This window comes from Suillus bovinus (assembly GCF_016758785.1).
Source record: "Suillus bovinus strain UH-Sbo-P2 chromosome Unknown EDB93scaffold_85, whole genome shotgun sequence".
Lineage (NCBI taxonomy): Eukaryota > Fungi > Basidiomycota > Agaricomycetes > Boletales > Suillaceae > Suillus > Suillus bovinus.
The window spans coordinates 40,192-66,479 of NW_024542141.1; the positions used below are offsets into that span (position 1 = coordinate 40,192).

The 26,288-nt window shown below is 46.4% G+C and overlaps 13 protein-coding genes across 13 annotated transcripts; 8 read left to right on the plus strand and 5 right to left on the minus strand.

The window, feature by feature from the left end:
- The first annotated feature begins 8 nt into the window (after positions 1-8).
- Positions 9-1,594, plus strand: EDB93DRAFT_893310 (phosphoribosyltransferase-like protein). Its single transcript, XM_041457846.1, has 7 exons — positions 9-121; positions 173-212; positions 276-740; positions 799-914; positions 967-1,080; positions 1,132-1,190; positions 1,237-1,594. Exons 1-7 carry the CDS (start codon positions 88-90, stop codon positions 1,405-1,407), a joined length of 999 nt encoding a protein of 332 aa, XP_041302899.1. The 5' UTR covers positions 9-87; the 3' UTR covers positions 1,408-1,594.
- On the plus strand, positions 1,577-2,532 carry EDB93DRAFT_893587 (uncharacterized protein). Its single transcript, XM_041457848.1, has 3 exons — positions 1,577-2,058; positions 2,108-2,174; positions 2,224-2,532. The coding sequence occupies exons 1-3, from the start codon at positions 1,781-1,783 to the stop codon at positions 2,386-2,388; spliced, it is 510 nt and encodes a 169-aa protein (XP_041302900.1). The 5' UTR covers positions 1,577-1,780; the 3' UTR covers positions 2,389-2,532.
- On the minus strand, positions 2,424-3,629 carry EDB93DRAFT_1308891 (Per1-like protein; the record flags this gene model as incomplete). The annotated part of the gene is made up of 2 exons (XM_041454791.1): positions 2,424-3,115; positions 3,170-3,629. The coding sequence occupies 2 exons, from the start codon at positions 3,627-3,629 to the stop codon at positions 2,568-2,570; spliced, it is 1,008 nt and encodes a 335-aa protein (XP_041302901.1). The 3' UTR covers positions 2,424-2,567.
- A 245-nt stretch (positions 3,630-3,874) lies between these two features.
- EDB93DRAFT_1255060 (uncharacterized protein) lies at positions 3,875-5,802 on the plus strand (the record flags this gene model as incomplete). Its single annotated transcript, XM_041453724.1, has 5 exons — positions 3,875-3,973; positions 4,024-4,086; positions 4,141-4,301; positions 4,353-4,613; positions 4,665-5,802. The coding sequence occupies 5 exons, from the start codon at positions 3,875-3,877 to the stop codon at positions 5,800-5,802; spliced, it is 1,722 nt and encodes a 573-aa protein (XP_041302902.1).
- A 578-nt stretch (positions 5,803-6,380) lies between these two features.
- EDB93DRAFT_893749 (uncharacterized protein) lies at positions 6,381-7,397 on the plus strand. Its single transcript, XM_041457849.1, has 10 exons — positions 6,381-6,472; positions 6,520-6,659; positions 6,713-6,745; positions 6,801-6,820; positions 6,868-6,882; positions 6,941-6,979; positions 7,035-7,077; positions 7,134-7,164; positions 7,274-7,303; positions 7,366-7,397. Coding segments are annotated over exons 1-10 (363 nt in total). The 5' UTR covers positions 6,381-6,461; the 3' UTR covers positions 7,367-7,397.
- Positions 7,398-7,444: 47 nt separating this feature from the next.
- On the plus strand, positions 7,445-8,256 carry EDB93DRAFT_1093658 (uncharacterized protein; the record flags this gene model as incomplete). Its single annotated transcript, XM_041446538.1, has 5 exons — positions 7,445-7,481; positions 7,535-7,627; positions 7,680-7,743; positions 7,794-7,940; positions 7,998-8,256. Coding segments are annotated over 5 exons (600 nt in total), but the record flags the coding sequence as incomplete, so codon positions are not given.
- Positions 8,257-8,492: 236 nt separating this feature from the next.
- Positions 8,493-10,577, minus strand: EDB93DRAFT_1093598 (Phosphomethylpyrimidine kinase-domain-containing protein; the record flags this gene model as incomplete). The annotated part of the gene is made up of 9 exons (XM_041446532.1): positions 8,493-8,623; positions 8,679-8,864; positions 8,915-9,111; positions 9,161-9,202; positions 9,253-9,396; positions 9,449-9,572; positions 9,634-10,273; positions 10,331-10,456; positions 10,512-10,577. 9 exons carry the CDS (start codon positions 10,575-10,577, stop codon positions 8,493-8,495), a joined length of 1,656 nt encoding a protein of 551 aa, XP_041302905.1.
- A 79-nt stretch (positions 10,578-10,656) lies between these two features.
- EDB93DRAFT_893901 (uncharacterized protein) lies at positions 10,657-11,819 on the plus strand. Its single transcript, XM_041457850.1, has 3 exons — positions 10,657-11,076; positions 11,130-11,334; positions 11,392-11,819. The coding sequence occupies exons 1-3, from the start codon at positions 10,816-10,818 to the stop codon at positions 11,736-11,738; spliced, it is 813 nt and encodes a 270-aa protein (XP_041302906.1). The 5' UTR covers positions 10,657-10,815; the 3' UTR covers positions 11,739-11,819.
- Positions 11,820-11,899: 80 nt separating this feature from the next.
- On the minus strand, positions 11,900-14,139 carry EDB93DRAFT_1093564 (histone acetyltransferases subunit 3-domain-containing protein; the record flags this gene model as incomplete). The annotated part of the gene is made up of 6 exons (XM_041446529.1): positions 11,900-12,493; positions 12,548-13,183; positions 13,233-13,327; positions 13,379-13,446; positions 13,507-13,639; positions 13,881-14,139. The coding sequence occupies 6 exons, from the start codon at positions 14,137-14,139 to the stop codon at positions 11,900-11,902; spliced, it is 1,785 nt and encodes a 594-aa protein (XP_041302907.1).
- A 245-nt stretch (positions 14,140-14,384) lies between these two features.
- On the plus strand, positions 14,385-16,360 carry EDB93DRAFT_1175546 (solute carrier family 41 member 1). The gene is made up of 7 exons (XM_041450485.1): positions 14,385-14,765; positions 14,816-14,884; positions 14,934-15,295; positions 15,344-15,452; positions 15,508-15,820; positions 15,871-16,106; positions 16,157-16,360. The coding sequence occupies exons 1-7, from the start codon at positions 14,484-14,486 to the stop codon at positions 16,325-16,327; spliced, it is 1,542 nt and encodes a 513-aa protein (XP_041302908.1). The 5' UTR covers positions 14,385-14,483; the 3' UTR covers positions 16,328-16,360.
- A 1,774-nt stretch (positions 16,361-18,134) lies between these two features.
- EDB93DRAFT_894011 (uncharacterized protein) lies at positions 18,135-19,757 on the minus strand. Its single transcript, XM_041457851.1, has 12 exons — positions 19,703-19,757; positions 19,550-19,580; positions 19,460-19,502; positions 19,363-19,395; positions 19,240-19,269; positions 19,159-19,185; positions 19,070-19,108; positions 18,925-19,017; positions 18,812-18,878; positions 18,617-18,763; positions 18,343-18,555; positions 18,135-18,285 (listed from the first exon to the last, which is right to left on the minus strand). The coding sequence occupies exons 2-12, from the start codon at positions 19,550-19,552 to the stop codon at positions 18,225-18,227; spliced, it is 756 nt and encodes a 251-aa protein (XP_041302909.1). The 5' UTR covers positions 19,553-19,580; positions 19,703-19,757; the 3' UTR covers positions 18,135-18,224.
- Positions 19,758-20,736: 979 nt separating this feature from the next.
- On the plus strand, positions 20,737-22,836 carry EDB93DRAFT_1331577 (sugar transporter). The gene is made up of 10 exons (XM_041455215.1): positions 20,737-21,050; positions 21,107-21,126; positions 21,174-21,281; positions 21,336-21,421; positions 21,470-21,482; positions 21,537-21,758; positions 21,807-22,181; positions 22,229-22,345; positions 22,396-22,536; positions 22,597-22,836. Exons 1-10 carry the CDS (start codon positions 20,874-20,876, stop codon positions 22,787-22,789), a joined length of 1,452 nt encoding a protein of 483 aa, XP_041302910.1. The 5' UTR covers positions 20,737-20,873; the 3' UTR covers positions 22,790-22,836.
- Positions 22,837-23,079: 243 nt separating this feature from the next.
- EDB93DRAFT_1175561 (DNA glycosylase) lies at positions 23,080-24,650 on the minus strand. The gene is made up of 5 exons (XM_041450486.1): positions 24,097-24,650; positions 23,856-24,046; positions 23,664-23,798; positions 23,447-23,612; positions 23,080-23,389 (listed from the first exon to the last, which is right to left on the minus strand). Exons 1-5 carry the CDS (start codon positions 24,559-24,561, stop codon positions 23,207-23,209), a joined length of 1,140 nt encoding a protein of 379 aa, XP_041302911.1. The 5' UTR covers positions 24,562-24,650; the 3' UTR covers positions 23,080-23,206.
- Positions 24,651-26,288: the final 1,638 nt, after the last annotated feature.

Consider the following 26,288-nt stretch of genomic DNA (forward strand, 5'->3'; position numbering starts at 1 on the left):
GCTGTGCCAGTCAGCTGTGTCCAGTCACCCTTTTCTTATTCTTCATCCTGTTCTATGTTATAAAACCACCCAGCAATCATCTAAATTATGTATCACGGAAATTCTATCAGACTTCTTGCGGGTATGTCCAGTTGGCACCATTGCTTTCCTTTCGCTGATTTAAGCTCTCCAGGCAATAGTCACCCAGAGCTCGCCCATGCTGTGGCCGAGCGGTGAGCTGCCGCTTTACATGATGCCAGCAAAACAGCCCACGAACTAGTGATTCACTCACATAGGCTCGGAGTGCCCCTCACACCATGTATGCCCCAAAAATTCTCCAACGGCGAGATAAACGTCAAGATCTCCGAATCCGTCCGCGAGGAGGACGTCTTCATCATTCAGTCAGGGTGCAGCGATGTCAACGACAACTTGATGGAACTCCTGATCCTTATATCCGCATGCAAAACCGCTTCCGCCCGTCGCATTACCGCAGTGATTCCGTGTTTCCCTTACGCCCGCATGGACAAAAAGGATGAGTCTAGAGCACCAATAACAGCAAAACTAGTGGCGAACATGCTTGTTGGCGCGGGATGTGATCATGTTATCACCATGGATCTGCACGCTAGCCAAATTCAAGGATTTTTCGACATTCCAGTGGACAACCTTTTCTCGGAGCCTTTGATGGTATCGTACATCAAGAGACACATCGATGGGTGGCAAAACAGCATTGTTGTCAGTCCCGATGCGGGCGGAGCCAAGAGGTCCGTGTCTGTTTGTTTCAGGTGTCTGATGGCGGTTTCACTGCTCGGCTGCGCACAGGGTCACTGCAATGGCAGATAAACTTGGCATCGAATTCGCCCTTATACACCGGAAACGTGATGGGAGATCTGAAAATGCTCCGGAGCGCATGGAGCTTCTTGTAGGAGACGTTCGAGATAAGGAATCACCTGCTTCTTATAGTCTATTCGAAACTTTGTTGATGATTACCCCAGGTAGCTATTTTGGTGGATGACATGATAGATACTGGCCACACGCTCACACTCGCTGCTCGGACGCTGCATGAGAAAGGCGCCAAAACCATTTACGTTCTTATTTCTCACGGTGCGTGTCATTTTAGAGTGAAATTTCCAATTGCCTGACGATCCCCTGAAGGACTATTCGCAGAAGCTCACATGGCTTCTTTGAGCAGCCTTCCTATAGAGCAACTTGTGGTAAGTCTGCTCATGCCTTTCGTTACGCCGCTAATGTGCCATGTAGGTCACAAATACTGTTCCGCAAAACGAGCACAAGGAACAATTTTCGAAGCTAATAGCGCTAGACATCAGTTCTACTATCGCTGAAAGCATACGTCGCACGCACAACGGTGAAAGCATCAGCCTCTTATTCGGTGAATGGGCGGAAGGCAGGGGTCTTGATATCATCATTTAGTTTGTTTTCCTCGTTCCTGATATTCTCGTGTCAGTACATATTCGCATCTTAGAAACGACACAGTACATTACTAGATCCTGACTTCTCCGTGTGACTGCGACAACTCCGATGTGAGGTTTGTTCTGGCGCAAGCTCCGTAGCTAATACCCACGATTCAACATTGGTCAATTGGAGCGGGCACTGGCCTTTTCTTTTCTCATTCTCATCGTGCTGTGTTAATTGAATGCCCGGTGTTCACATAGCTATTTGTAATCCGAGTCCGAGCTGGAACAAATTGTGTGAAGATGAGTATCGAGCGTGAGTTCGATTGCTCAGGTATTTAAGCAGGGAATGCATGAAATACTTCATCTCGTCTTGAGCCAACATCTCACTCATGTCATCGATAACCCAAAAACTCACATTTACTACTGCCAGCGTTCAGAATGTTGTCATTTCCAACCCGACTGACGCGCTCTTCTACGAGGTGTTGACTCCTGAATGGGAATCGCAACAGACGACAGTGCGCCGACTGGACACTCGTGCACAACGATATGACACTATCGGTAGCATCCGAAGCCAGTCGGGCAAGCCCGTCGCAGTCAGCATGTACAACGGAGAATTCGTCAATGAGCAGTTATGGTTGCGGTCAATCAAGGGACAAAACCAACAGAGGTATATTCATCTTTGTAATGCTGAACAATCGCTTTACCACATTGTGCAGTCGATGGGAATTTGATGACGGCGAGGGAAACTATTTCTCCTGGACTGTAGCAGGTTCCAATTTGGAGGTTAGCAATAGCACAGCAATATTTTTACAGCGGGGCTGACAAGTAACAGCTTCGCAGGGTTGATGAGAGTGGAGTGCAAAGTCCGAACCCTATAGCAACATTCTACCCCCACAGGCGTTACTTCATGATCGCCATGATATCGCAACAAGCATTTTTGGAGATCGACTCATCTGTGGTGGATTCCTTGGATACAGTACTAGGTGCGGTACGCTGAAGCGAGAAAGTGAAGACGCTAACGATGCTGTAGTTTCTCTACTCGTGCTTGAACAGAAACGGAGAAAGTACAGTCTTGGAACATGCTAGAGCAGGAGCTTTTAGACGCTTGAACATTTTCAACTAGATTCCACACCATTAGTGCACTTTATGAGGTAGTTAATAAAGCCAAATATGTCTTCACCTTTTTGGTTCCCTCCATCCATCATCCGACGAATCTGTGATCAGGAAGTCATACCAGAACTTTGTGATAGGGGCAGTACTGAAATGCCACAAGGCGTGAGCATCGATGATACGACCCCACGGAGGGAAGTCGAACAGCTCTAGAGCAGTTGCAGCTGTTGTAAGAGCGACGAAGACTGCTGCCTTAGATGCGTATGATGGTCTATACGTTTTTGATTTGGAAGGAAAGCGTCGAATGAGGGGTAATGATATGGGAAGGGAATATAGCAGCCACAGCAGATTATGCGTGAGGCCAACAATGAGGTTAAATGCCATGTTGTAGGTGTAGTCAAACCGTGGTAGAATGCTGAGATAGGTTATATGGGTAAGGTAAGTTACAGTGCAGATGGACGACCACAGGAGGTGTACGGGGGTGCGCTGGACACGGCCATCCTTACGCGAACGGGTGGGGTATTGATTGAAGAGCCGCAAAACCGTGTGATACAGGGAATATAAGATGACGAGAGCAGCTGAGAAGTAATCCAACTTTTCTGTGCTTGGCAAATCTTCAAGGAGTCGATAAGTAGGAAGACGTGATCACGCATAATTTGAAGGCAGACCTCTTGTGTGAAACACTGCAGACCAGAGCCAGGCGTTGATACTTATTGTAGACCATATTAAATAGTAAGATCGCATCGGGTGGTCGCTTGGCATTCTTCTGCGAAGCTGGCGCCATCCTTGGATATGATAGTACATATTCCACAGTGAGAACGCAACAGAGGCTGGCTCTTGCATTCCGAAGAGCCGCCAAAAGGGCCACTTTCCATAGTATTGATGTATCCTGGAACCTTCACGGGTTGCGATGTCTGTGAGCATATGCATGCACTGGTACTTGCAGTCGTCTGTACACGTCCAACGCGTCAGTCTGAGGGCAAGTGAAAGAGTCGTCTGAGGATGGCAATGGTCCCCATAACACGCAGAGATGCAGTTTTGGAAGTTTGATGATCTGTCGCCGGAGGAAGCAAGGACAAAAACGAGAAATGGAAGGGTTGCCAACACCCAGCAATACGCACGCAACATGATGGCAAGACACGAATGGTCTCAACGTTACATAAGCGAGCTTGGATCTTCCTCTAGCTCAATCTTAACTTGGAACCTTGCTTGGACCAGAACTCCGACAACTCGATTCCCCTCATCAAGCTCTCAGAACCATTTTCGTACGCAGCAGCGCACAGAGTGCAAGAGTTACCATATCCCATCCTTTCGCAGACAACGTTTCTGATACTCAGGCTAAGCGTAGTGCAGCTAGATCACCATAGGCATCCATGGTCCGTGTTTCACAGGCAACTACCTTCTCATCTTCTGCCTACTTTGACGATCGGGGGCCGCACGGTACTGCTAAGCCTATAACAGAACATGTCAATGTAAGTCATCTCCTTTATTCATGAGCTGTTTTTCTAGAGATGAATAAAAGCCACATTCTCGTCCCATAGTTTCATATTTTTTCCCTAAAGGCGTCGGTGAACATCATTATGGGGTATGTGTCATATCATATATATCGCCAGGCATAGCTCCTAAGAAGCACTGCTAGGAACGCCATCCGATGAAACCACACAGACTGACCTTGACCAACGCCCTGGTCATGGGGTATGGTCTTGACAAGCAAATACATCACATATATAATCCACGTCCAGCTACTCAAGCCGAATTAGAGATGTACCACGACCACGACTACATCGATTTTCTTTCACGGTGCGGACTTTAGACCACCTTGTTGATAGTTCACCTTATGGCATCATATAGCGTGACACCAAATAACCAAAACGAAATGCGACATCTTATTGACACGTTCAACTGTGTTGAAGACTGTCCAATCTTTTCTGAAATGTATGATTTTTGCCGTATGTATGCTGGAGCTTCCCTTGCAGGTGCAAGGAAGCTTACGGCGGGTACTTGTGATACTGCAATTAATTGGTCGGGCGGGCTTCATCATGCCAAGCGTGGAGAAGCAAGTGGTTTTTGTTACGTCAACGATATTGTTCTGGCAATTCTTGAACTTCTGAGGTGAGCGGTCGTTTCACTAGGTGATACCTAAACCTGACTTTGAGTCCATAGATATCATCCCAGAGTTCTCTACATAGATATCGACATCCATCACGGGGATGGCGTAGAGCTTGCATTTTATCATTCGAATCGTGTTATGACGGTATCCTTCCACAAATATACCGGCGATTTCTTCCCTGGGACGGGTAAACTCGACGATAACGGTGCAAGCTTGGGCAAGCACTTTTGCCTGAATGTGCCTTTACAAGATGGGATCGATGATGATATGTACTTGACGATATTCAAAACTGTCATTGAAGACACCGTCACAGCTTTCCGCCCAACATCTATTGTCTTGCAGTGCGGCGCAGACTCGTTAGGATGTGACCGACTTGGGGCATTTAATCTATCCATAGCAGCCCATGGCGAATGTGTGAACTTTGTTAGGAAGTTCAATGTACCGCTGCTTGTATTAGGAGGAGGAGGCTACACCATCAAAAATGTCAGCCGTTGTTGGACATATGAAACCGCTGTTCTTGTCGGGGCGACAATACCCGATGAGCTTCCAGCCACAGTTTATGATCCATTCTTCCGCGACTCGCAGTGGAAGCTTCACCCTCCCCTCACCGGGCGCGTCGAGAACCAAAATTCCCCTACATCATTGCAACGAATAACGATTAGCATTCGGAACAAGCTACGGTATTTGCAGGGTGCACCAAGTGTCGCCATGCAAGAAATACCGCCTGACCTGGAGGGTTGGCTTGCCGACGAAGAACGTAAACAGGAGGAGATTGACGAAGAGCAGGGAACTGCGGTCGCAGGAGAGCGAAGAAGCGACCGGTCAATGGCGCGTAATGAGTTTTTTGAAGGGGATAATGATGTGGACCAGGACGAGGGTCCTGCATCTATGAAGAGAACTGTCAGCTCAAGAAAGCCCCGTGCGCCAGGGAAGCGGACACGGGGAAAGGCCAGAGGGAGACCGAGTGCCAGCGCAAAAGAGGACGGTGAGGAGATAGAAGAACCACCGGTCGCGGCAGCTTCTCGCACTGCAAAACCAAGGAGGACAGCGAAACCCCGAGCTCGAGCTCGCGCAAAACCGGCAGAAAAAGACCTTCCAAAGGCAGATTTCGAAGCTGCTGCCTATGGAAGGATTGACCAGCAGCTTCTAGCGGAATTGGAGATTGACCTCGCTGAATTCATGAGTATGTGATATGATAGCTATGGTCAGATATAATTCTGCTCCTGCGATGAAGTCTGCTCACTTCAGAATCCTGACGTTCAATACTTTTGTGAACCGCTAATAGGTATATTCATGCTTCCTACTTCTCTTGATGTATATGTCTGGACTCAAAGCCTCTCGATCATAGGTAGTTTAGTCGGATGGCCTGTGATATCTCTTCTCAGTGGTGTTGTTTATGTATAGCATAGCTGTACATTTGGTCGGAGGCATCAGATGCCTCGGCTACTCGCGCCGCGCGCCTGTCACTGCCATGCCTCCGCGTGTTGAATTGACCATCTTGATTCTGCACGGGTCATGTGGCTATCTGATATACTAGTACTACGGGTACTAGATATTCCCCCTACACAATGTGTCCTCAAAGGACAACAAATAGTAGGCATCGGGCGCCGTCAAGGCTGTTACTACCCCAGATGATGGTTGAGAAACTCAAGAATGATAATCTTGATTCTGCTCTGGTTCCATCATTGGAGAACACAGCTTTCGTGGTTTCATCATCAAGGGCCATCTGAACAACACCCAGAATATGAATTGCTTCCCTCAGCGTTGCCAATCAAGAGTCAAAGATTCGAGACATAGACAAGAAGTTTCACACAGCACAGTTGATCACATCTATTTCGCACCGCATTCTAATGAATAATCTGTGGGTGTGATTCGAAACCTTCAAGTGGACTCCCTCATCAAAATCAGATATAAAGAGAGTAACATGATCAACTTGATGTACAAACCCACTCCCACAACGCGTATCATGAATGCTTCGAGTATCATTGCAGAGTTCCAGCAGCTTGAACAATATGATGTGTATGATACCATTGTCCGTCGACTTGGAGGTGAGATGATTAGTTGGTCAAGGGTCTCCAAGTATTTACTTCTATTTGTTCAGTCTCCGCTGCTGTGCTGTACGTATGGGACTTCGGTGCGCAAAGACCATAGTTTTCAACCTAGTGCTATTAATTTACAATCTCATCAAGTTCTGACATTCCGTGAAGAAGTACTGAATTTATCATTCAACAAAGCTTAAACTTACCTTTTTACTAGGTCGATATCCTATGGGTAGGCTCAAGTCAATTCTATCCCAAGTCCGAATCATCACACAGCCATTTTATGTTAGGGAACGAAGTGGACGACATCTAGGATTTTGTTCTTCATCGTATGTGGTTCAATTTCAGTTGTAATTTTCCTGACATTAAATGTATGTTTTTCAGAATCGATATTTTGGACTTGCCGTAATCATTGCCTCGACGTTCTGTCAGTTCTCTGGCATATGTCTTCATTGGTACTAGCATTGACTTGCTTCTTCATAGTTGATGTCTATACAAATCCAGCTGCCCCCATGTAAGTCCTGCATATTGCTGTATTAGCCATTGATCTTATTAGCGACTAATAGATGTACATGTGTCCCTACTGGCAAATTTGTTCGCCATTAACCCTTGTTTATTATTAGGTCATGCGTTCACAAACTTCGACATCATTAGTGAGTAGGACGCTAAACAACTAGCACCTGCCAGTCTATATACTTAATTGTAAAAAATAAAGGACTTCTCCTTGTTTTCAACATTGAAGGTGGGTGATCTTTTTTTTTCAAATTGTAAAACTTACCCTTTTCTCGATAGTCATTCTTCTTCGAAGGCTGTTTGCTCTCTATAACTTCAGTATGAAGGCTATGCCAAGGGAACTATTTCAGATAGCTGACCTGATTTTGCAGAAAGAGTGATCGTGATTCCCATGATGGTATTATTTGTCATGTACGCATGCAGTACAATGGGAATCGCTATCGCTATGAGTATATATTCTCAAGGTAACAATGGGCTATCTGGATGCACTTGGCTTGAAATAACGCCCTCACCTAGCGAATGAGTATGTGCTATTTGATGTATGCGAAGAAACAATTCCGAGCTGGTTCATTCCATTCTGGTGAGGCATGAGACCTTTTTATTGTCATATTTACTCATGTGGCACGCAAGGGCTCCAATCATGGCCTTCGACTTCGTGATCATGGTACTTGCTGGCTTCAAATCTATGCAACATTACTTGCATGTTCCCGATAAAACTTGGTCTGGTGCTCGGTTGATGAAGATTTTGGCACGAGACTCTTTTGTTTACTTTGCATGGTGAGCATTGGGATATTCATGTTTAGATGCCGAAAATAATCATAATCTCGTGCCTAGCAACTTCTTTAATTACTTGGCCATCACATTTGTATTTCACCTCGCACCACCTGAGTTCTTCCAACTAGGAGCAAGCTGGACAATCGTGATACCTCCAATAGCTGCTAACCGCCTGCTTATAAATATGGAACAATCTCGTTTCAGAGACATCAACTCCACCACGGACTCGAGCACCAATGTGGAACCCGAGCCTTCAAAGGGAGTAGAGTTGACACAACGTTGTGCTCAGAGTAGTACCACACTGCTCACTGTTGCATAATTGAGGAGTACGTAGGGTCTTGGGTTTATCTTGCGATTCGAAGCTGTTTCTGTTGTACATTAACTTGAAAATTTCCCGTCACAATTTAAATTATTCATATGTTTTTGCCGTCGAATATGGTCAGGATGGCTCGAATAAACGTAGATGGGGATATCCCCACCGCAATATCGTTACAGACTGGCAACATAGCTTATACAAGTACTCAATGTTGAACGTGGTTGCTCAAGTTTCAAATTTCAAATTTCAAGCCTCATCGCCATGTCCCAGAAACCCTTCTCCAATCGCGTACACCGTTCCCAAACATCTTGCCAATCCGCAAACCTACTAAGTGAAGGTGCATCGGCCGCTGCACGGTTTTCAAGCGTCTCTGTGAAGTTACATGTAATCATGCACAGCAAGAATGTTCGTTGCATCATCCTCACCTAGTCCAGCTTTCACTGCCTTCTGATAGACGTCGCCTGAGTAGTCCTCCATCCACTTGAGGTATGGATTCCCCTCCCATCGAACCCACGAGTCGGGCGCCCGAGCCTCTTCCTTGAGCCACAAGCCGACTTCTCCGTAACCAAGCAGGCAGGCGGCAAGAGCGACGATGAGTTTCATGGGATCACCTAACAGCCATACATTCAGTAAGTAAATATCGACAAATAGGCCGCCGTACCCTGCATTCCGGTATCAATGAGGAAAGCCCCGTAAGCCGTCAGGCTGGGAGACTCAGGGGTGTTGTTCAATTCGTCCTCTGTGATACCCCACTCAGCGCAATAACCCACATGCATTGAGCTCTCTTGCACTATGCTAAAAACCACATCGATAGCTGCCGATATGGGTACATAGGCATGTGACTTGGCTGCAAGGAGTCTGGAAGACAGACGTTAGTTACGGAAGCGGGGATGATCCAACTACTTACGCATACGCCCGAGCATAATATTTGAGATAATGATAATCTTGTCTTTCAAGGCATTCAGAACGTTCCTTCTTGTTTGTTAACAAAGTCCTCACTTGATAAAATGGATGAAGTTTTCCTTCGGAAGGGTACCCTTGCCCAGTAGTACAACGAACTCGTGTTGGATGTACTCTTTCCAAATTACCCTTGAATTCCGTATAAGGGAACTTGTGAGTGGGTACGGGTTCGTCTTGGTTCGCCTATATTCAAAGCAATTAATTCGTCGTTGTGTGTTTTGTAGTAATCACGTACGGTGAGACAAGACGCGGAGTAATCGAATGAATATGGTTCAGAGGACCAAAGCCACTCCCAATCGGGATAGCGGTCTCAATTCCAATATGGGTGTAAGCAGCCGCAAGCCTTACAGCTTCACTCACTGTATAGTTCGTCCGGATAAGTGAATAAACAGTCAAAGAAGGATGACGAAGGTGACAAACGCGGTATACCCCTCGCAAGTTGACAGACCAACGCAGCACTCAGCGTACAACCAGTGCCATGGGTACTTGTTGATTGTAGTCTAGTCCTAGCAAATATAGTGATCTGGCCATCAGATGCACAAAGCACATCTACTACGAGTGAGTCTACGTGTTGTTCTTCCCTTCCATGAATCCGGAGGATATTCAAGTTCTCGTCCAGAAGATCATCTCGAATCACCTGCGCGTCGTCCAAAGAAACATTCGCGAGATCTCCCAGCGAAACGACGCAATGACCGCCTTTCAAGAGCACAGCTTTAGGACCGAGTGTCATCAACTGTCGAGCAGCATTGATCATGTCTTGTACGTTTGCAATGCGAGACGGGAGATTGCGCTGTTTGAGGAGGAGTTCCGCTTCTGCTTTATTTGGGGTTATGATATCCGAAAGGGGGAATAGTTCGTCTATAATGGTATCCACGGCATCTGGGTGCAAGAGGGCATGACCGGAGGTGGAAACACAGACAGGATCGCAGACCACAGGAATGTGCCCCTTGGAATCAAATTGCCCCTTGAGTACCTGCACGACTGCTTTAGTGTTCTCTGTATCAAAAAGCATACCAGTCTTGATCGCCTTGACGTTTATATCGTCTAGGACCGAGTTTATCTACGGGAAAGGCTCAAGCCGGATCGAGGACAGCATACCATGTGATTAGTTACACACCTGCTGCTTCACGAAGTCAGGAGGCACTCCGTACACTGCTTGCACGCCCGTGGTGTTCTGAGCAGTCAGGGCAGTAGTCACGCTTGCACCATAGCATCCGTGAACAGTGAATGTTTTCAGGTCTGCCTTCAATCAAAAAATCTTGGATTCCCCTAAAACAAAAGGTAGCACGAATGCGCACCTGTATACCTGCCCCTCCGCTGGAATCACTTCCTGCAATTGTCAGGACTGGCAGACTTTCCAACATCAAAATTCTCCTGCCCTGGTGTATACCGCAGCAGAATGCGGCCTTCCGCAGTCATGGTGTTTGTTTCTCAAGCCTTTGCCAAACAAATCCAAAAGAGGAAGCACCTTCTCATCATCACGGTGGTCTATAAACATAACATACTTACTGTTACATACATAAAGACTCAGGAACAAGCTTTCTCCTTCTATTTGCCTTAGCCTACAGGAGACCAACCCGGGGATTGTGACTGCTATAAAACATGTCATCTCCGGAACCAGCGCCCACAGCACCCAGAACCTCGAAAAATAAACTCAAAGAAACTTCAAAGAAAAAGTCAAAATCGCAACTAGTCACTGTAACCGATCATGTTAAAAATGAAGGAGAGAACCCACACTGGGCTTACAAACCTCCGCCTGGTTATAAACCATTGGACCATGCATTCGAGGCCGAGACTTTCGACTGGGACTCCGTCCAGAAGGATGATGATGTAGAAATATGGCTAATACGTGTTCCAGATTCAGTAAGTGTCCGTCAGAATGCATGGTTGTTGGCTTTATCAAATAGTTGTTACAGGTTAACCCCAAAAATCTTGAAGGACTGGAGATCGATGCGCCCTCGTCCTCACGGAGTGGTCAGGTCGGTAGCTTGACGCGGAAGAGCACTGTCTATGATATATGGTCGATGGGTGACGATGATTCGTATTTTGCTGGAGCAGAGGAGCTGAGAGGACTGTCGTGTTTACTTCCCAGAAAAAGAAAAAAGGGCAGGCTGTACATAGGTGAGTTATTTGTTTCGTGAAGCTATGTGAATGATCTATTGAGCATTCCATACTTAGCACCAAAAGAGATTGCACGTCATCTCGTTGTTTCAGCCCAGCCATCAAGAGCGAACCTCCCGGAACACCCATCCGTTCTGCACCAAAATCCTCCTCGCCCCTCATATCCAAAAGAATTACTCAAGCATCATTTCGTGCCGTATGGTGCCAAGCCTTCAATAAACAGCGACCATATGAACATGGACGATGACGGTCAAGCAGAGGGCGGTGATACTGGTCCTAGCTTTGGCGAGTCACCCCGCAAGACAAAGGAGTCCAAGGTAAAGGAGTCGAAGAGCAATAAACGTAAAGTTGAGGGAGAGACACTTCGTAAGATAACGGTTAAAAAACCCAAAATAACGAAGTAGAGCGAATATTGAGGTTGTGATCATGTCTTAGGTGTAATGCTTCTGGATAGTACAGGAGTAATTAAACGCGCATGTAATGTGGAAATCCAGTGTACAAGAAACTGTGTAATCCACGGAGAGTAAGATAGATTACGATGGACAAAGCTCTACTGTCTCCTATGTCATCCAACATCCATCTCATCTCCGTTCCCTTGAGTAGTCCGTTGGTTCGATGTAGTACTACGTGGATGTAACGACCGAGCCAGATCGTGGCGGACAGCGTCCTGAAGCCCTTCATAAATGCTCCGTCGCGGAAGGCCCCATATTCGACCAGGACACTCCCTCTCCTTCTCATCAAAAACCCCCCCGACGCTTGCCACCCACTGCCGCCGGGTCTCCACGAGTTGCTGCAAGTGATCTGGCACCACAAGATAAAAATCATCATCCGGACCGAGTCCAAGTGCTGCAGGTGAAGGTTTAGGCGCGCTGGTACCAGAAGTGGTCCCGTTCACACTCCCATTAACCTCCGATATTTTCTTTTTCTTTTTATTCAGCTTCGGTTCATCCTTCTTCTGGACTTTCGAGTAGGTGCTCGTTATGCTTTTATCAAGGGCAGAACGGAGGTCCAGATATTCCTGATAACCGAGCCGATCACGAGCAATAGCAGCAAGACGTTCTTTCCTGGCCTTATTCATGGCCACCACAGTCCGTAGTTGACGCTGAGCATGTCTGAGAGCTGTTGCAATTGGGTCGTCGACTTTCGTCGAAAAATCAGGCTACAGCAGGGCTATGAGTGAAACACCAGTCATAAAACCAGTAAGTATACTTACCGGCTCATGAAGTAATCCATGAAACCGCATCGTGTCCTGAACCCTCTCCTCCAAATCAACTACATTAACTTTCTCCCGCTTCGCAGCTGCAGCACCAGTTCCGCCTGGTCTACCCTCCATAGCATCCTCTGCAGCCTTGACACCTTTCCACACTGTTGAATCTGGCATTGGCAAAAGGGCACTCATCAATCGCTCTGTTAAGGGCCCGTGACTGCGCTCCTCCGTCAACAGGTCCGCCTCCATCAGGGTCGATGGGTCCCATTTCGGCGCTGACGTTGAGCTCTCACCCAACCGACCAGACGAAAATCCAGGTAATGGTCCGCCATACATGGCCATATCAGCATCCTCCCATACTTCCAAATAATGCCTGCCTAGTTTCGGTATCACATAAGGCTCAACTTCATCCGCAGTAAACTCAAGAAATCCAACGTCTTCCTCTTTAATTCCTCGAATCCAAGGCTCAATGCTTGAGTAGAAGGTATTGACGGGAGTCTGTGCTGGCGGTTTGAGCTTACTAAAATCTTCGGTGACATCCGTTGCATTACTGGGACCGGCAACGGGCGGAGGTGGTATCGGTGGACGGGTGGGTAGTAGCACAGTGGAGGGTGGAAGTGTGAAGTCGGGTGCGAATGAAGACTAGGACACCAATGAAACGATAGAGTGTAAGAGAATGCAGATCAAATACCTTGACGTGATTTGCCACAAATCCCAGTGACTTCGACGTTTTTAGAGGGACACTGAGAGAAGGACCTGGCAAGGTTTTCACAGCGCGGCCGGAATCTGTACGAAGAGTCTGAATCACGGTCTCTATGGATGGTCTCTGTAGATTACCTTGTTCGAGGTCACTATCTTCCTCTCGTTTACGTTTCTTCTTTTTCTTCTTGATTTCGTCCGGCATTCTGATGTATGTTTTGAAAAATGATGAGAATGTGCGTTCGGAGCATCATCGTTGCACTTACGATCTTCGAGGATCCAGTGATGCCCTAGAAGAGGGAGGGAAGGAAGAAACCGGTATCGATGGTGCTCGAGCCCTTACAGAGCCGTTGACAGAGGGAGAAAGATCGCGTTCGTCCCCATCCAAAGCTGGGGTGACTACAACAACGTCCATGTGGCGAGACCATGACAGATTGGGAGGATATTCGTGAAGTAATAATATGAGCATGGCATCCATCAGATCGAACGGGATACCACGAGAATTTGACGTCCGGTATATGTACATATTTTGGGATTTTTCGACCGTCGATTGAGTGATGGAAAAGGGTGGACCGGAACAGAGAGATTAAGAATCGTGAGCCAGAACTTTAACCAAGACAGATAAAATTGAACGACATACAAGGGCGCTCACGCTTCACCTTCTCTACCGCCTTTGCCTTTCCTTTCTCTCTCTCCTTGATTCGCCTCATAGATTCCTCGATAGTCTGCAAGTCTTCTTTGGCCCTCTTGGCGCGTTTCATTGACTCCTGCCGAAGAATTTTAAGCTCTTTCTGCAGATTTTCAAGTTCATCTGTCGGGGGGACAGTCTCCGAAGGACTCTTAAAAAGGGGAGAGCTCGTCGGAGTAGGTAGAGGATAGGAATACAGTTTGGACGACATAGCAGCGCTTCCGACGAGTTCGGTGGCTACTAGGCACGTCAGGATTTGGCAACCAAAACCACAGGACAAAGCCAGTGACCGGTTACTGCAGTCTTGCGCGTAACCGATTCAGAGCAGAAGATACTCTGTATGCCAGATTAGTGACGAACAAGTAGGTGAGAACCAGACCTTGCTAAGGTTTAACGCTGACACCTTCAATACCAAGCGTTTTGTCGTTGTTTACATAATCTCTTTTCCCACGTGACCCACGATCGTCACTTTCAACAAAACCTCAAGCCTTAACCACACAAATATTCTTTTGTTCTGTTGTTGAATTTACTGGGACTTGCTAGAGCTTGGAGACCATGCAAGAGGACCCCGGAAATGAAACAGAGTCATTTCTGCAACACATCGATGACAAGGACAGCGACGACGTGGAATTAGACGTCTTACAGGACATTCTAGTCACACCTCGGGCAACCTACAGGACGGCTGGATATGACCCGCAGGACTTTGACGATGATGCAGAGCATATTGACGATGGAAGCGATGCTCTATTGGGTTCAGGTGGAAGAACCAGGGGAAACGAACGGATACCGTCTGGCGCAGGAAGGGTCTGGTCACAAATCGGTAGCATTGTTGTCGAAGTACGTGGATAGAGCTTTCAGAGAAGAAATCCCTCTTAATGCTTAAAAAGTGTGCACCCACGCTTCTTATGACTACCATAAGCCTCCTATTCACCGGGGAACTCCTTGACCGTGTGTCAGTGAGTACGGTGGTGACGTCTAAGGTCTCGATTTGATGTGTTTATATAGCGTTGGCGAGCGATGAGCACCATCGATGAGCTGATAATGATCATTCCTGTCGTCTTAAATCTCAAAGGCAACCTAGAAATGAATCTATCCGCTAGAATGGGAACTGCGGCTAATATGGGCGGGCTAGACGACAGGAGCGCACAACGAAAGATTGTGGGTGGTAATATGGCACTATTACAAGTGCAAGCGATTGTCGTCGCATTTGTCGCAGCTTGTGTCTCGATGCTCCTCGGTCTTTTGGTCCCAGAGCTATCTTCGGGTCCTGTAGACCCTTTTCCACAGAACAGCACCCTATCGCTCATTGTTAGGGTGCCTCGGCCGACACCGCCTTCAGGTGGGAAACCGAAGTCTGGTTTGATCGAGTATGTGCGGTCTTCATGTTGAGCGCGTGGTAGTTAATCTTATGACAGATTCACGATGGTGGCCGCTTCAGCTATGATGTCCACATGTCTCTCAAGCATTACCCTCGGTTCCTTCATGTGTTTTCTGGTTATCATGTGTCGAAGGTATGGGCGTGACCCAGGAAAGTGATCCTGAGTTTGTATCTAACATGTACGTTAACACTTTTACACTTCCAGATAATATTGCGCCCCCAATAGCATCGTGTCTCGGAGACTTGGTTACACTCAGCATTTTTGGTATCATCTCTTCTATACTCATCAACGTTGTCAATACTCCCATTCCTCTCATTTGTGTCATACTCACCATTCTCTCTGCCACGTTATGCGTGTTCCTGGTGAGGCGTAACAGCAGTGTCAAGGATCTTATCTATCAAGGCTGGGTCCCACTCTTTGGTGCAATGGTAATTTCTTGCGCGACTGGTATCGTGCTGGACATGTTTGCCTCTCGTTATCAAGGATTCCCTCTTCTTGCTATCGCTATCAGTGGTGAGTGGAGTGGATTATACGGATTATACTGTTATAACATAAGAGAAAAGGGCTTCCTGGCAGTGTTGGGTCCATATTTATTTCCCGACTATCGACTGCTCTTCATGCAACATCTGCGAACACATGTCTGCACAAAAGTGGACCTTCTTCAAAGCTTGTCATGGTCACATTGACTGTCATCACAATTCCCATAGAGATTTTGTTCCTCTGTACTCTACGCGCGTTTGGGTGGCTAAAATTACCGATCATATTTGCTGTATTCTCAGTTCTATTTTTTTGTTGTGCAGTGAGCTTCATATCTGCCCCTGCCCTGATGTTTACTGAAGTTAATAACAGGTCGTCACCTCATTGGTTATAGCTCGATGGTTGACCGATTTCTTATGGTCCAAAGGCCTTGACCCTGATACATATGCTCTACCCATCCACTCTGCCCTGATGGATCTGATAGGGCAATTACTCCTTGTGTTGTGCTTCGAGATCGTCTCGCTTTTGGGCATGAATTTGTAAATCCAGATATTGTAAATACTACACAAAAGCTGTAATCCCAGCTAATATCATGCATACATTGACCCTCCGTTAACCGGAAACCCTTTGTACTCTGAATCGGATCCGAGTCCGTCTCCATGGTGTGAACCAATTGTTGGGAGCCTTCAGATATTATCTGCAGTACAAGCATTTTCCTGTCAAATCACCTTCGTTACCCAGCTTACAGACCTTCAAGGGTGAGATGGCCATCGGTTCGTGGTACGAGATCTCCATTTTGGAGAGCAGACTCGCGACTCGAATTCTTAGTAAGAACATAACTCAAAGAGATAAGGGAAAGGGAAAGGGCTTGTTAGGATGCTGATGTCCGCATCATGATAGTTATTAACTCATTTTATACTTGAATTTGCTCGGTCTTACCAATTTCATTGTCGCTACCTGGCCGAAACTCAGCCTGATCGACCTCAATGGAAGCATCCTCAGGATTACTTGCCCTGTAGTCTGTAGATCGATGAGCACGGTCTCTGCGTTACTTCAGCAGTTCAAGTAACGCAAAAACCGTGCGTAAATGAACGTGAACGCGGCTGATATATGTGCACGAAAGCGTGAATGTGAGGGATCTGAAGTCTTGGATAAGGGAGGATGGAGGCATAGCTAATGGAAAGGTGGGAGGAAAGTTGTCGCGCCAGCGGAGTTCAAAACCCAGCTCGCCCTTTTTGCCTCATAGTTCTTCACGGAGTTTTTGATCGGACCAAACTTGTTGCGGAAGTTCAAACGTTCACTAGCGCTTGCCAGTACTATGATCTTCCCAAGCCAGACCTTTAGAAGAAGGGAAACAATCGTTCCATCTAATAAGAGTGGCGACAAGAGATTGTAGGTACGTCTAGTTAGAGTGGACGTGTGGCCACGCTAGCAGAACAGCGGGTGGACGCTTGTAAAATCCTGTGATGATGCATATTGATCAATCGTTTTGATTGATGTTTCACAGGATTGATCGATAGATCCTTCGCACTTGTCGGAGGCTACATGTATCTGTCTATGCTCAAATGCATTCTTTGCCATCGTGCCATCATTTTGTAGCATGCTTATTGATAGAGCTCAGTCTGCTCAATCCCCAGCCGTGTTACCGGCGGCGAGAATAAGCTCTTCCAGCTACTTGATGTACCATCGCCTTCTTTCCCACATGTGGTCGCTTTTTTTGCTTTGTCTCATGGATTCTTCGATGGTCTTCTTCGGCCTTCTGTACCTGCTCCAGTGACTTCTGTGGAAGCGGCCTAAGCCTAGCCCACAACACTTCAAGTTCATTCATCAGGGGGAAAGTCTCGGACGGGAAACCACGCCAGGGAAGGTAAAGGACAATGCGTAAGACATGGTAGCACTTCTCACATATGCATTACCCCTAGCATGCATGGCCGGATCTACTCCTAGGTTGACGCCCAAATTAGACGTTTAGTGTGCGGCCTGTGACCTGTGTATCGCTCAGTTGGGTCGAAGTGACCATACCAGGCTGTGTCCCGTAAGAAGATCTGATGTCCTCAACTTTCTTTCGACCGCATAGTTTCGTCGATCGTATCTGGGTTGGACTGGGACTCGCTAGAGCTAATAAAAAAAACACGCAAAAAACCTCCGGAAAAGAGATAGAATCGCCTCTGCAACATGTCGGCGACGGCATCGGATTAGACACCCTGCAGGACATTTTTGTCACACCCCACAAGACGGTAAAATACGATTCACGCGACATCGACGACGATATATACCATGAAAGCAATGGTAGCGGCGCTCTATTGGGCTCAGGTGGAAGAACCAGGTGACCCAGACGGATACCTTCTGGAAGTGTTATTTAGGCACGAACTTGTAAAAACCATATGGCACAAAGTCTCATACAACTCGACTGGTATCATTCAAACGATGACGCATTCATCTACTCGGAACACTTCGTGCTCGTACTCATGGATGCAAGCTCCATGTCCTCATTGTGTTCGCTAAGCACCATGTGATCATTGTCAAATAACTTCGTCGGATGTACGCGAAAGACAGACCTCGATGTGGCTCTCGCAAGTTGAAGGGAAGCTAAAGCTCCCGAAGCCATCGTCCAAGTAACCTGCTCGTCATGTGCAGAGTCGAACATGTTGATGAGGAGACGGTTCGCTGATACGGGTGGGACAACTGAGATCGTGATTGCGCCAAGTTGATAATACATAGAAGGACCGAATTTGCCAAGTAATGTGCTGAATAGATATATCAAAAAGTTGCTGGAAATAGCGAAGGAGAGCTTCGATCAGAAACGGCTCATTGCATTACATGTGTTCTCACCAGAAAAAATAAAGGACTGAGTCTCGCGCAAAGGTACGCATAAGACGTGCACCCGACCAGGTCTTATCTGGTACCTGGAGATAGTGCTGAAGAGATTTGTAGCCTGCCAACACGACAAGAACAAATTCCAAGCCCATCATGGGTACCCTGAAGGGGAGAATGAGGCGAGGGTCACGATTATATGAACATGCGTACCAAAAGAGATATAGCCAATCCATGGATCCAAGTAAACAGCATGCACCAAAGATCTGGGCTTCGTGGTCTAAACTTTGTTAGCGTACGTACTCAAGAATATTGACGAAGCTGACCCTTCTCATACAGGTATATATACACTGCCATCACCATCATAATGCTGAAGATCGTGACGAACAGCACCGACACAGGGATGACGATTCTTTTGTCTGAATATCATTCAAGTCTAAACTGGAAGTGGATATTTGCATTATCACGTACCATATGCATACAGCGCATATATTCGATGTTGGAGAATCACTTGGGTTTTTGATGGGTACATCATACTTTAGATGGCTCGGAAACCTCACTTTGAATATTTGCGACCAGCAACAACGCTAAGGCATGTCGGAGTTGAGTAGACTGATACAATGGACGAGCATGCTACATACCAATGACGGAAAAGAACGCATTCACAGAACCTGATGTTCAATGAAGGAGAGTTTGGAATTGAGAGTTTTTGAGCTTACATCTATTATGAATGAGTATTAAAAAAGAGAAGGATGAGATGACGCACATAGCATAAGTTGGCGTGACATCGAACGTCACTAGATTGCATCGCAGTAATGAGCAACGATACATAGATACACCAAACTTCGGCGCATCGCTCACGGATCGTCATTAAGATAGCTGTTCCAAGCGCGAAGTATCGATTCTGGGTGTTGTCAGATAAAAATATCTGACATATGCACTCATTCTCACCATGAAAAACAGAAATTTTGCAAGTGTCCATCTGTTGTTCTGCAAGAAGTCCTGATTAACTTGCTAGCCAACATAAGCAGATCATCATACCCATAATCTAGCCTGTCACCATTGGACTTTAACAGTTTGAAAATCGATCAACATAGTACTTACCTCTTCAGGAAATGTTAAGACTAGCGTTCCTGTCACATGATGATCCCGAATAACAGCACACAAAGGGCCCGCTCACCAAGGTCCCAGGTCAAGAGCGTCAAAGCAGCAACTGCATGTACATTTGAACGATAAGTCAAGGAAAGACTTGGTCGGGCTTACTGCCGATGTATTTGATTTTTGGGGCTACGGTCAGGTTGTATAGGTCCAAAGCTTGGATTTCTTCTGGAGTGATAGTGGTCGACATGGGCGGGTGTGGTATGGACAGCCTAACACTGAAGAAAAGAGCGGGTGTGAGTCGGGGATCTGAAAGCAGTCACGGTTATCATTAAATAGCAGTCTCATAAATGAACTTGAACATGCGGGGATTCCCCACCCCACTGATCGATGAGTCTTGTAGCCATGAGAACTATAGAAGCATATTATGCTTCTGCCGAATATGACCATCTTCGTGTCAGAATTCGTTGTTCGAAATCAAAGGAACTGAACTAAAAGAAAGTCGGCTATCAATCAGATGTACTCGAGATATGAAGTGGCTATGTGCGCCAAGCTTAGATCTGCGCTCCTCGTGTTTCGAATTCATCAAACTTCCTTGCACGTATCATGATCAGCCCCATCTGAAAAAACGATGAAATGAACGTTTAACTCGCGCGCGTTACGAACACTTACGAATGCTTACGACTGGCAGTTACGAAGAAGTTGGAACAATGACTTCTACCTAGGGAACAATGTTGGATTGTTCATAATGTCATTGCGAATATAATCGATGAGTCTCGTGCATATACATGGCATGAAAACCGGTGTAAGTGAAATCTATTTGAGGCTTGAACACGCCGGTCGCAAACTTAGCAGCGCAGAATTATAATTAAATATTCTTCTATAATTCACACGGCTACAATATTGAGGACTCATCTCATGGATTCACTGATGCTCGACTCACGATATTCTTGTCCTTCACGAAGGTGCCTCATCTTGTCAGATGACTCGGATTCCGTTCCAAGCCACTGTGAATAGCTGTCTTCTCACCTGATTGTCTTGGTGGGCGTCAAAGGAAAGTATTATTAAGAAGGCACAACTGTCGTCCTTATAGTAATGATATGACTTGAAGAGAATAAAAAGAGCACGGTTATCAAGCCTGGTCCCAACTTTAGCTGTGCTTCTTATCTTTCAAAGGATGTCTGCTCTCGATGATTCGAAGACCGGTGATACCACTAGCTCGAGCGACAACTTCAAGGTGCCTCCCAGCGCACTCGGTCATGTAACGTGTGCCCGTGATGATCTTGAGCGGAGGATACTGAGGAAACTTGATTTGCGCATGTCTATAATCGTGGTTATCTTTACTCTCAACTATGTGAGTTTGACGGGTTTCTTCGGTATGTACACCGCTCACTGTGCACCCACAACTAGATTGACAGATCAAATGTTTCGTATGTGATGTGTTGTCATAATTGCTTGAATCTCACGACGTCGACAGCAATGCTCGGTTACAAGGTTTTGAGCAGGACCTACACCTGCAAGGGCAACAATACGCCACAATCTTGTCGATCCTATTCGTCGGGTACACCATTATGCAAGTGCCAGCGTGAGTTGTGTCCATCATTAGGGAATAAGCCGACTGATTTTCTCCCTCTTTCAGAAATATGTTTCTGTACTGGTTAGGGAGACCTTCCATCTTTCTTCCATCTTGTATGTTGGTATGGGGCGTAATATCAGTATTAACAGGTTTGTCGACATCGATCTTTCACGAAGACGAATACTAATGGCACACAGGAATCACAAAGAGGTATACATTTTCGCTTTGCATCATACTACGTAGTTTCTGACAGTCCGACCCAAGTTATACGGGGGCTGTTCTCACTCGTTTCTTTCTTGGCTTTGCCGAAGGACCTTTTTACCCTGGAAGTTTGTTTCTTATCTCTCAGTGGTACAAGCGAGACGAGCTTGCCTTAAGAGTAGCTCTCATTTCCTGCGGAATCCCGATCAGCAATGCTTTCGGATCCCTTATTGCATCTGGTATACTTCAAGGCATGCAGGGGAAACTCAATCAAGCTGCATGGAGGTGAGAAATAGCCATCTCTCTTACTAACTTATGTTGAATTATCTGTAGATGGTTGTTCTACATCGAGGGTAGTGTTACGATATTCGTTGCAATTTGCGCGATGTTCATACTCCCCGATTTTCCACACAACACGAAATGGCTCTCTCCGGAGGAAAGAGCACTTGCTATCTCTCGCCTTGCAGAAGATGGTGATAGTAGGACTGAACTTTGGAACAAGACGAGCATTCAAGGACTGCGGGATGCTGTGTCTGACTGGAAGGTGTGGTGGTTTACAGCCGCATACATTGTCCAGCTTTTAGCACAGTCGTTTGCTGCTTACTTCCCGACGCTCAGCGCGACTATGGGATATAACACGACGGTAACTTTGTTGCTCTGCGCTCCTCCATGGGTGTTATCTACGATAACTGCGTTTGCTCTTTCGAGGTGTGTGAACCAGTTTTATCGGAGAGCTGTGTCTCACCGACGAACAGATACTCTGATAAGAAGCAAAAGCGTTATATATACTATGCTGCTTCCAATGGACTCACAGCCCTTGGATTCATCATATCTGTCTGTACGATGAACACGGCCGCGCGTTATTTTTCGTTGTAAGTAGCATCATGCCCTCATAAACGCTCTTGTACTCAGAAACATACAGGTTCCTGATGGCTCAAGTCTACGCTGGTTACATGGTGTTCTGGGGCTGGGTCAACAATACTTTCGCCGGAGAACCTGCGAAGCGAGCTGTTGCTGTTGCTATGATCAACTCACTGGGGTCAATAGGAAATATCACGGGATCGTTAGTGATATTTGATCTTCTGACGTTCGCTCATCATTCACAATTGCATATATTTTATAGGTACGTTTGGCAGTCTCAATGGGGCCCGACATATCGGTATTCCTATGCCGTCTGCATCGCGACTATTGGTGTTTCGACGGGCATGCTTGGTGTGATGCATCTGCATCTCAAACGTTTGAATGACCGTATTGCGAGGGAGGAGCGGGATAACGAGGCTCTTGGTGGCACCGTTGGCTTTAGATATTTAGTGTAGTAGGATCATTGTGGCATGAAGAATTTTTACTTCGATCAGTTATGTGCAGACGTGTAATTGAGTATTGCAGATATGAACGTTTGAACGTTTGGCAACTTGGAACCTGTGCGCAAAACCTGGAAACTTTGCTAGTAGTATTCACCCATCAGTAAAATTACACGCCTCTTAATTTAACTTATTCTACTTGGATTATTTCTGGCATGCTTTGCTTGAATATTGTAGCTTTGAGACTCATTCGTAACGATCAAGAATCTTCAAATCACACATCTAACATAATTCGTTTCCTTTGCTCGAGACAAGCATTTTGATCTGGGTAATCAGTTGTGCGAGTGAGTGAGTCGGTAGGGACTCATTGTATCTGGACATCACAAAATATATGCATGCATTGCTGGGTGGGAATAGAAGAACATCAACTCTTTATAAGTCAGAAGACTCGATTGCAATATCGATCTTTGGTCCAGACTCGCGCTCAAGGTTTGCAGAAGATTGTCTCTTCCGCTTCTTCGGGCTTCTCGCGGGTTTTGTACTAGCACTTGGACACAGCCCTTTAGTGCTCAATGTGCACGAGTCGCACTTCGGTGCCACAGAGACGCAAATAGTCTGTTTAGTAAAAGAAGGATCACTACGAGTCTTCTCATGGCTATGGCACAAACATACCTGACCAAAGCCGACGAGCATGTGGTTAATTTCACGATGTAAATCGATGGGTAACCAGGACTGAAGGTTTAACCTCGTTTCTTCAGGCTTCTTGGTAGGCGGTTGATGCCATCCCAACCTGTTAGTAATACGATGAACGTGCACATCCACGCCGATACCGTGATTGCTGCAAGTGCGTTAGCGAGTTCATAAAAGACTTAGTGAATCCACCGTATACAGATTCCAGGCGACTTGAAGCGTAAGAAACGCCATTTTAGGTCCGACTCCTGACAATGAGCATAGCTCATCTACTGTCTTGGGTACATCTGAATCGAAGTCATCCCGTAACCGTAAAGCCGCCTTCTTGATATACCTGATAGACATCATCGTCAATATAGCCATTCTTCCTGCTATGGAAAGATAAACGGACTCAGTCTTCCGTCGCCAGAAGCCAACTTTTGCTATTGCATCTGATATTGTAGAATCATCCGCAGATATGAGAGCGGCTACAGATAGCGTGCCTCCTACGGCAGCTCGCAGCTTTTCAACAGCTGCATCCGTGACTTCATCTTTCGTTTGGGAAGATAACATCAGAGAAACCAGTGTAGCGAACCGTCGGTTCTGCCATACAAAATAAGGCCGTTATCGCGAGAGATTGCGTGAATATTAACCTTTGGTTCTTTCTCCTTGTGTTGGGCTTGTTCACACCCCATAGTGTCTACAGGAGCAACGATTTGTGTGCGCATCTCTTTGATCGAGTCATACACCTCCTTCCAGTGTGGTGGAGCAGGATGTGGAGTTTCCAGAGACCGTGGTATCAGTTTAGGTTTCTTGGGGGACTTGACCTTCCGAGTCACTCGCGAACTTGTTGTATCTTCTTCAGATACCATCTCTTCTAGTTTCACAGTTGGTGACGTCTTCCGTAGGCTCTGAGAACGTGTCGAGTCTGAGATGCTTGAAGTCCCGGATTCGACCTCGAGCTTGATGCGCTTCGACGGCTTTGGACTGGAAGACAGTGATGTTGACGGCTGACCGGCATTTCCGGCTTCAATCAAAGTGACTGCACTGTGATATGGGCTTGCACGCGCAGAGAGTCTAGTAACAACTCCCGACACCTGTCGCTGCGACGACGACATTACAATGATACGACGTTGTAGTCAGATATTGATAGACAGAAGACAGAGCATTGTACCGGGTGATGTAGCCTACGGAATGTCCCGCGACAGAGCGGACCTCAGGCCTCAGGAGGGGTGGGTCCTGTTCGCTTCCCACATTCATTTTCTCTAGTACTGGGTTCGTGGTACCTAGTCTTTCTCTATACCCACCCGCCTTTCAAGTTTCATTTCGCACCGCAGTTCACTGCATAGTTCCCAAGCATTCATAGTTATTATTGTCGGAAATTTCTACCGAGCCTCCGAAGCCAATTTAAGCCAATCTAAGGACCAACACAAGAATTCAGAAGAAGTATTAGAAACATACCGGCGTCACCTGAGTAGTTGCACTACGCAATACGTTTCGAAAATCGGCATCAGTTTTTAGTGTAATTCTAACCTGGCCTCCTGCAATGCGGTCAATCAAAGATAGCAGTTTGTCAATTTGTGATTTGTTGAGCGCAGCATCGAGTGCAATTTCTGCAAACTCAAAGTCGCCTCGCCATGGTTCTTCATCAACAGGAGGTACTTCAGCAGCATCATGTGCGTTAGCACGAAACTCGTCGAACGCTTGGTGCAGCGGCTCACGACCACTGGACAGATAACATTTCGTCTTGAATTCGAGGGGCCGCTGAATAGGTGCTGATTCAACGGACCTCGGCCGACTGAAGACTATACAGAGCGATCAGTGACAGTTAGTAAAGTTGCGAACAATCAACATAATACACTGGGACTCAACTGGGATATCAACGTCCTCATTCCCATCGTAGGCTTCGACAGCGACAAGTGGGTGGTTAGAGACATGCGGATTCAAGCAAAGAACAAGTAAAGTACCGGAAGGAATGTAATTTGCAGCGGATTGACTATTGCTGGCGCTCTCAGGCTGTGATGAGCCAGCTATTGCTTGGGATCTCATCAACCTACGACCTTCCTTCGAGCTAGACGTCGCCTCGATTACTACTGGAGTTTAAATCGTTAGATGATTCGACTCACCTCGTTGCTGGTCCCTAAGAAACTTAAGACCAAAGATCTCCCGTTCCTTCTCGACATCGGCACGTTTCTTGCATGTTGCTTCATGCATTTTGAAACCCTGGGGCTTGAACTTTCCGTCACAGTGAGGACATGAGAACCGCCGTGTAAGTGTTTCTTCTGTATAGTTATACTTGCCTCTAGATCGCGCTGCTGCTGCAGTACGATATGGAGCCATAGTTAAATGTTAAGCTTGGTATTGGTGGGGACAAATTTGTTGTCGTCCGAATCCTCTGAGTCGAAGAACACCGTGGATGGAGCCGAGGCCAAGGCACGAGATGACGAGTAATAGCTGGTCCGAGCGCAATTTAGGAGCAGGGACGAGAGAGGTGACGTTGGCCTGAAAACTTCAGAGTATCAAAATTTCGTTTCAATATCAATTAGAAAAGGACTTACAGTAATATAAAAGTAATAGTGCCCAACCGAACGAGCGTCTCATTGGTTCTGACCGACGAAAGACTGAGACTAATAGACTCACCTATTAAATACATAGTTCGTCAATAAAAGTTCTGACCGAAAGACTAAGACTAGTAGACTCACCTATTAAATCCTATATGCGCAACTCTAGACCTGATATCTTCAACGAGTTAAATGGAATTTGACGGTGTGGTTTGAAGTCTAATCGTGACATCACAATGTCACTATAATTAAAGGTAACAGCATATGTCATGTAAGTACAAGAG

What these genes read in the sequence shown, in the direction of transcription:
- EDB93DRAFT_893310 (XM_041457846.1), top strand. Translation starts at nt 88, where the DNA reads ATGTATCACGGAAATTCTATCAGACTTCTTGCGG. An exon ending in TTACGTTCTTATTTCTCACG is followed by an intron (nt 1,081 to 1,131) that starts GTGCGTGTCATT and finishes GATCCCCTGAAG; the next exon opens with GACTATTCGCAGAAGCTCAC. An exon ending in TTCCTATAGAGCAACTTGTG is followed by an intron (nt 1,191 to 1,236) that starts GTAAGTCTGCTC and finishes TGTGCCATGTAG; the next exon opens with GTCACAAATACTGTTCCGCA.
- EDB93DRAFT_893587 (XM_041457848.1), top strand. Translation starts at nt 1,781, where the DNA reads ATGTCATCGATAACCCAAAAACTCACATTTACTACTGCCAGCGTTCAG. An exon ending in AAGGGACAAAACCAACAGAG is followed by an intron (nt 2,059 to 2,107) that starts GTATATTCATCT and finishes CACATTGTGCAG; the next exon opens with TCGATGGGAATTTGATGACG. An exon ending in TAGCAGGTTCCAATTTGGAG is followed by an intron (nt 2,175 to 2,223) that starts GTTAGCAATAGC and finishes GACAAGTAACAG; the next exon opens with CTTCGCAGGGTTGATGAGAG.
- EDB93DRAFT_893749 (XM_041457849.1), top strand. An exon ending in GCTGTACGTATGGGACTTCG is followed by an intron (nt 6,746 to 6,800) that starts GTGCGCAAAGAC and finishes AATCTCATCAAG; the next exon opens with TTCTGACATTCCGTGAAGAA. An exon ending in AATCATTGCCTCGACGTTCT is followed by an intron (nt 7,078 to 7,133) that starts GTCAGTTCTCTG and finishes GCTTCTTCATAG; the next exon opens with TTGATGTCTATACAAATCCA.
- EDB93DRAFT_893901 (XM_041457850.1), top strand. Translation starts at nt 10,816, where the DNA reads ATGTCATCTCCGGAACCAGCGCCCACAGCACCCAGAACCTCGAAAAAT. An exon ending in TAATACGTGTTCCAGATTCA is followed by an intron (nt 11,077 to 11,129) that starts GTAAGTGTCCGT and finishes TAGTTGTTACAG; the next exon opens with GTTAACCCCAAAAATCTTGA. An exon ending in AAAGGGCAGGCTGTACATAG is followed by an intron (nt 11,335 to 11,391) that starts GTGAGTTATTTG and finishes TTCCATACTTAG; the next exon opens with CACCAAAAGAGATTGCACGT.
- EDB93DRAFT_1175546 (XM_041450485.1), top strand. Translation starts at nt 14,484, where the DNA reads ATGCAAGAGGACCCCGGAAATGAAACAGAGTCATTTCTGCAACACATC. An exon ending in CCGAAGTCTGGTTTGATCGA is followed by an intron (nt 15,296 to 15,343) that starts GTATGTGCGGTC and finishes ATCTTATGACAG; the next exon opens with ATTCACGATGGTGGCCGCTT. An exon ending in TTCTATTTTTTTGTTGTGCA is followed by an intron (nt 16,107 to 16,156) that starts GTGAGCTTCATA and finishes AGTTAATAACAG; the next exon opens with GTCGTCACCTCATTGGTTAT.
- EDB93DRAFT_894011 (XM_041457851.1), bottom strand. An exon ending in TCAGTCCTTTATTTTTTCTG is followed by an intron (nt 18,556 to 18,616) that starts GTGAGAACACAT and finishes CGCTATTTCCAG; the next exon opens with CAACTTTTTGATATATCTAT. An exon ending in CTTGCGAGAGCCACATCGAG is followed by an intron (nt 18,286 to 18,342) that starts GTCTGTCTTTCG and finishes CATGGTGCTTAG; the next exon opens with CGAACACAATGAGGACATGG.
- EDB93DRAFT_1331577 (XM_041455215.1), top strand. Translation starts at nt 20,874, where the DNA reads ATGTCTGCTCTCGATGATTCGAAGACCGGTGATACCACTAGCTCGAGC. An exon ending in ACCATTATGCAAGTGCCAGC is followed by an intron (nt 21,282 to 21,335) that starts GTGAGTTGTGTC and finishes TCCCTCTTTCAG; the next exon opens with AAATATGTTTCTGTACTGGT. An exon ending in GCCGCGCGTTATTTTTCGTT is followed by an intron (nt 22,346 to 22,395) that starts GTAAGTAGCATC and finishes AGAAACATACAG; the next exon opens with GTTCCTGATGGCTCAAGTCT.
- EDB93DRAFT_1175561 (XM_041450486.1), bottom strand. Translation starts at nt 24,561, where the DNA reads ATGTCGTCGTCGCAGCGACAGGTGTCGGGAGTTGTTACTAGACTCTCT. An exon ending in ACAAGGAGAAAGAACCAAAG is followed by an intron (nt 24,047 to 24,096) that starts GTTAATATTCAC and finishes TTTGTATGGCAG; the next exon opens with AACCGACGGTTCGCTACACT. An exon ending in TTCTGGCGACGGAAGACTGA is followed by an intron (nt 23,799 to 23,855) that starts GTCCGTTTATCT and finishes GATGTCTATCAG; the next exon opens with GTATATCAAGAAGGCGGCTT.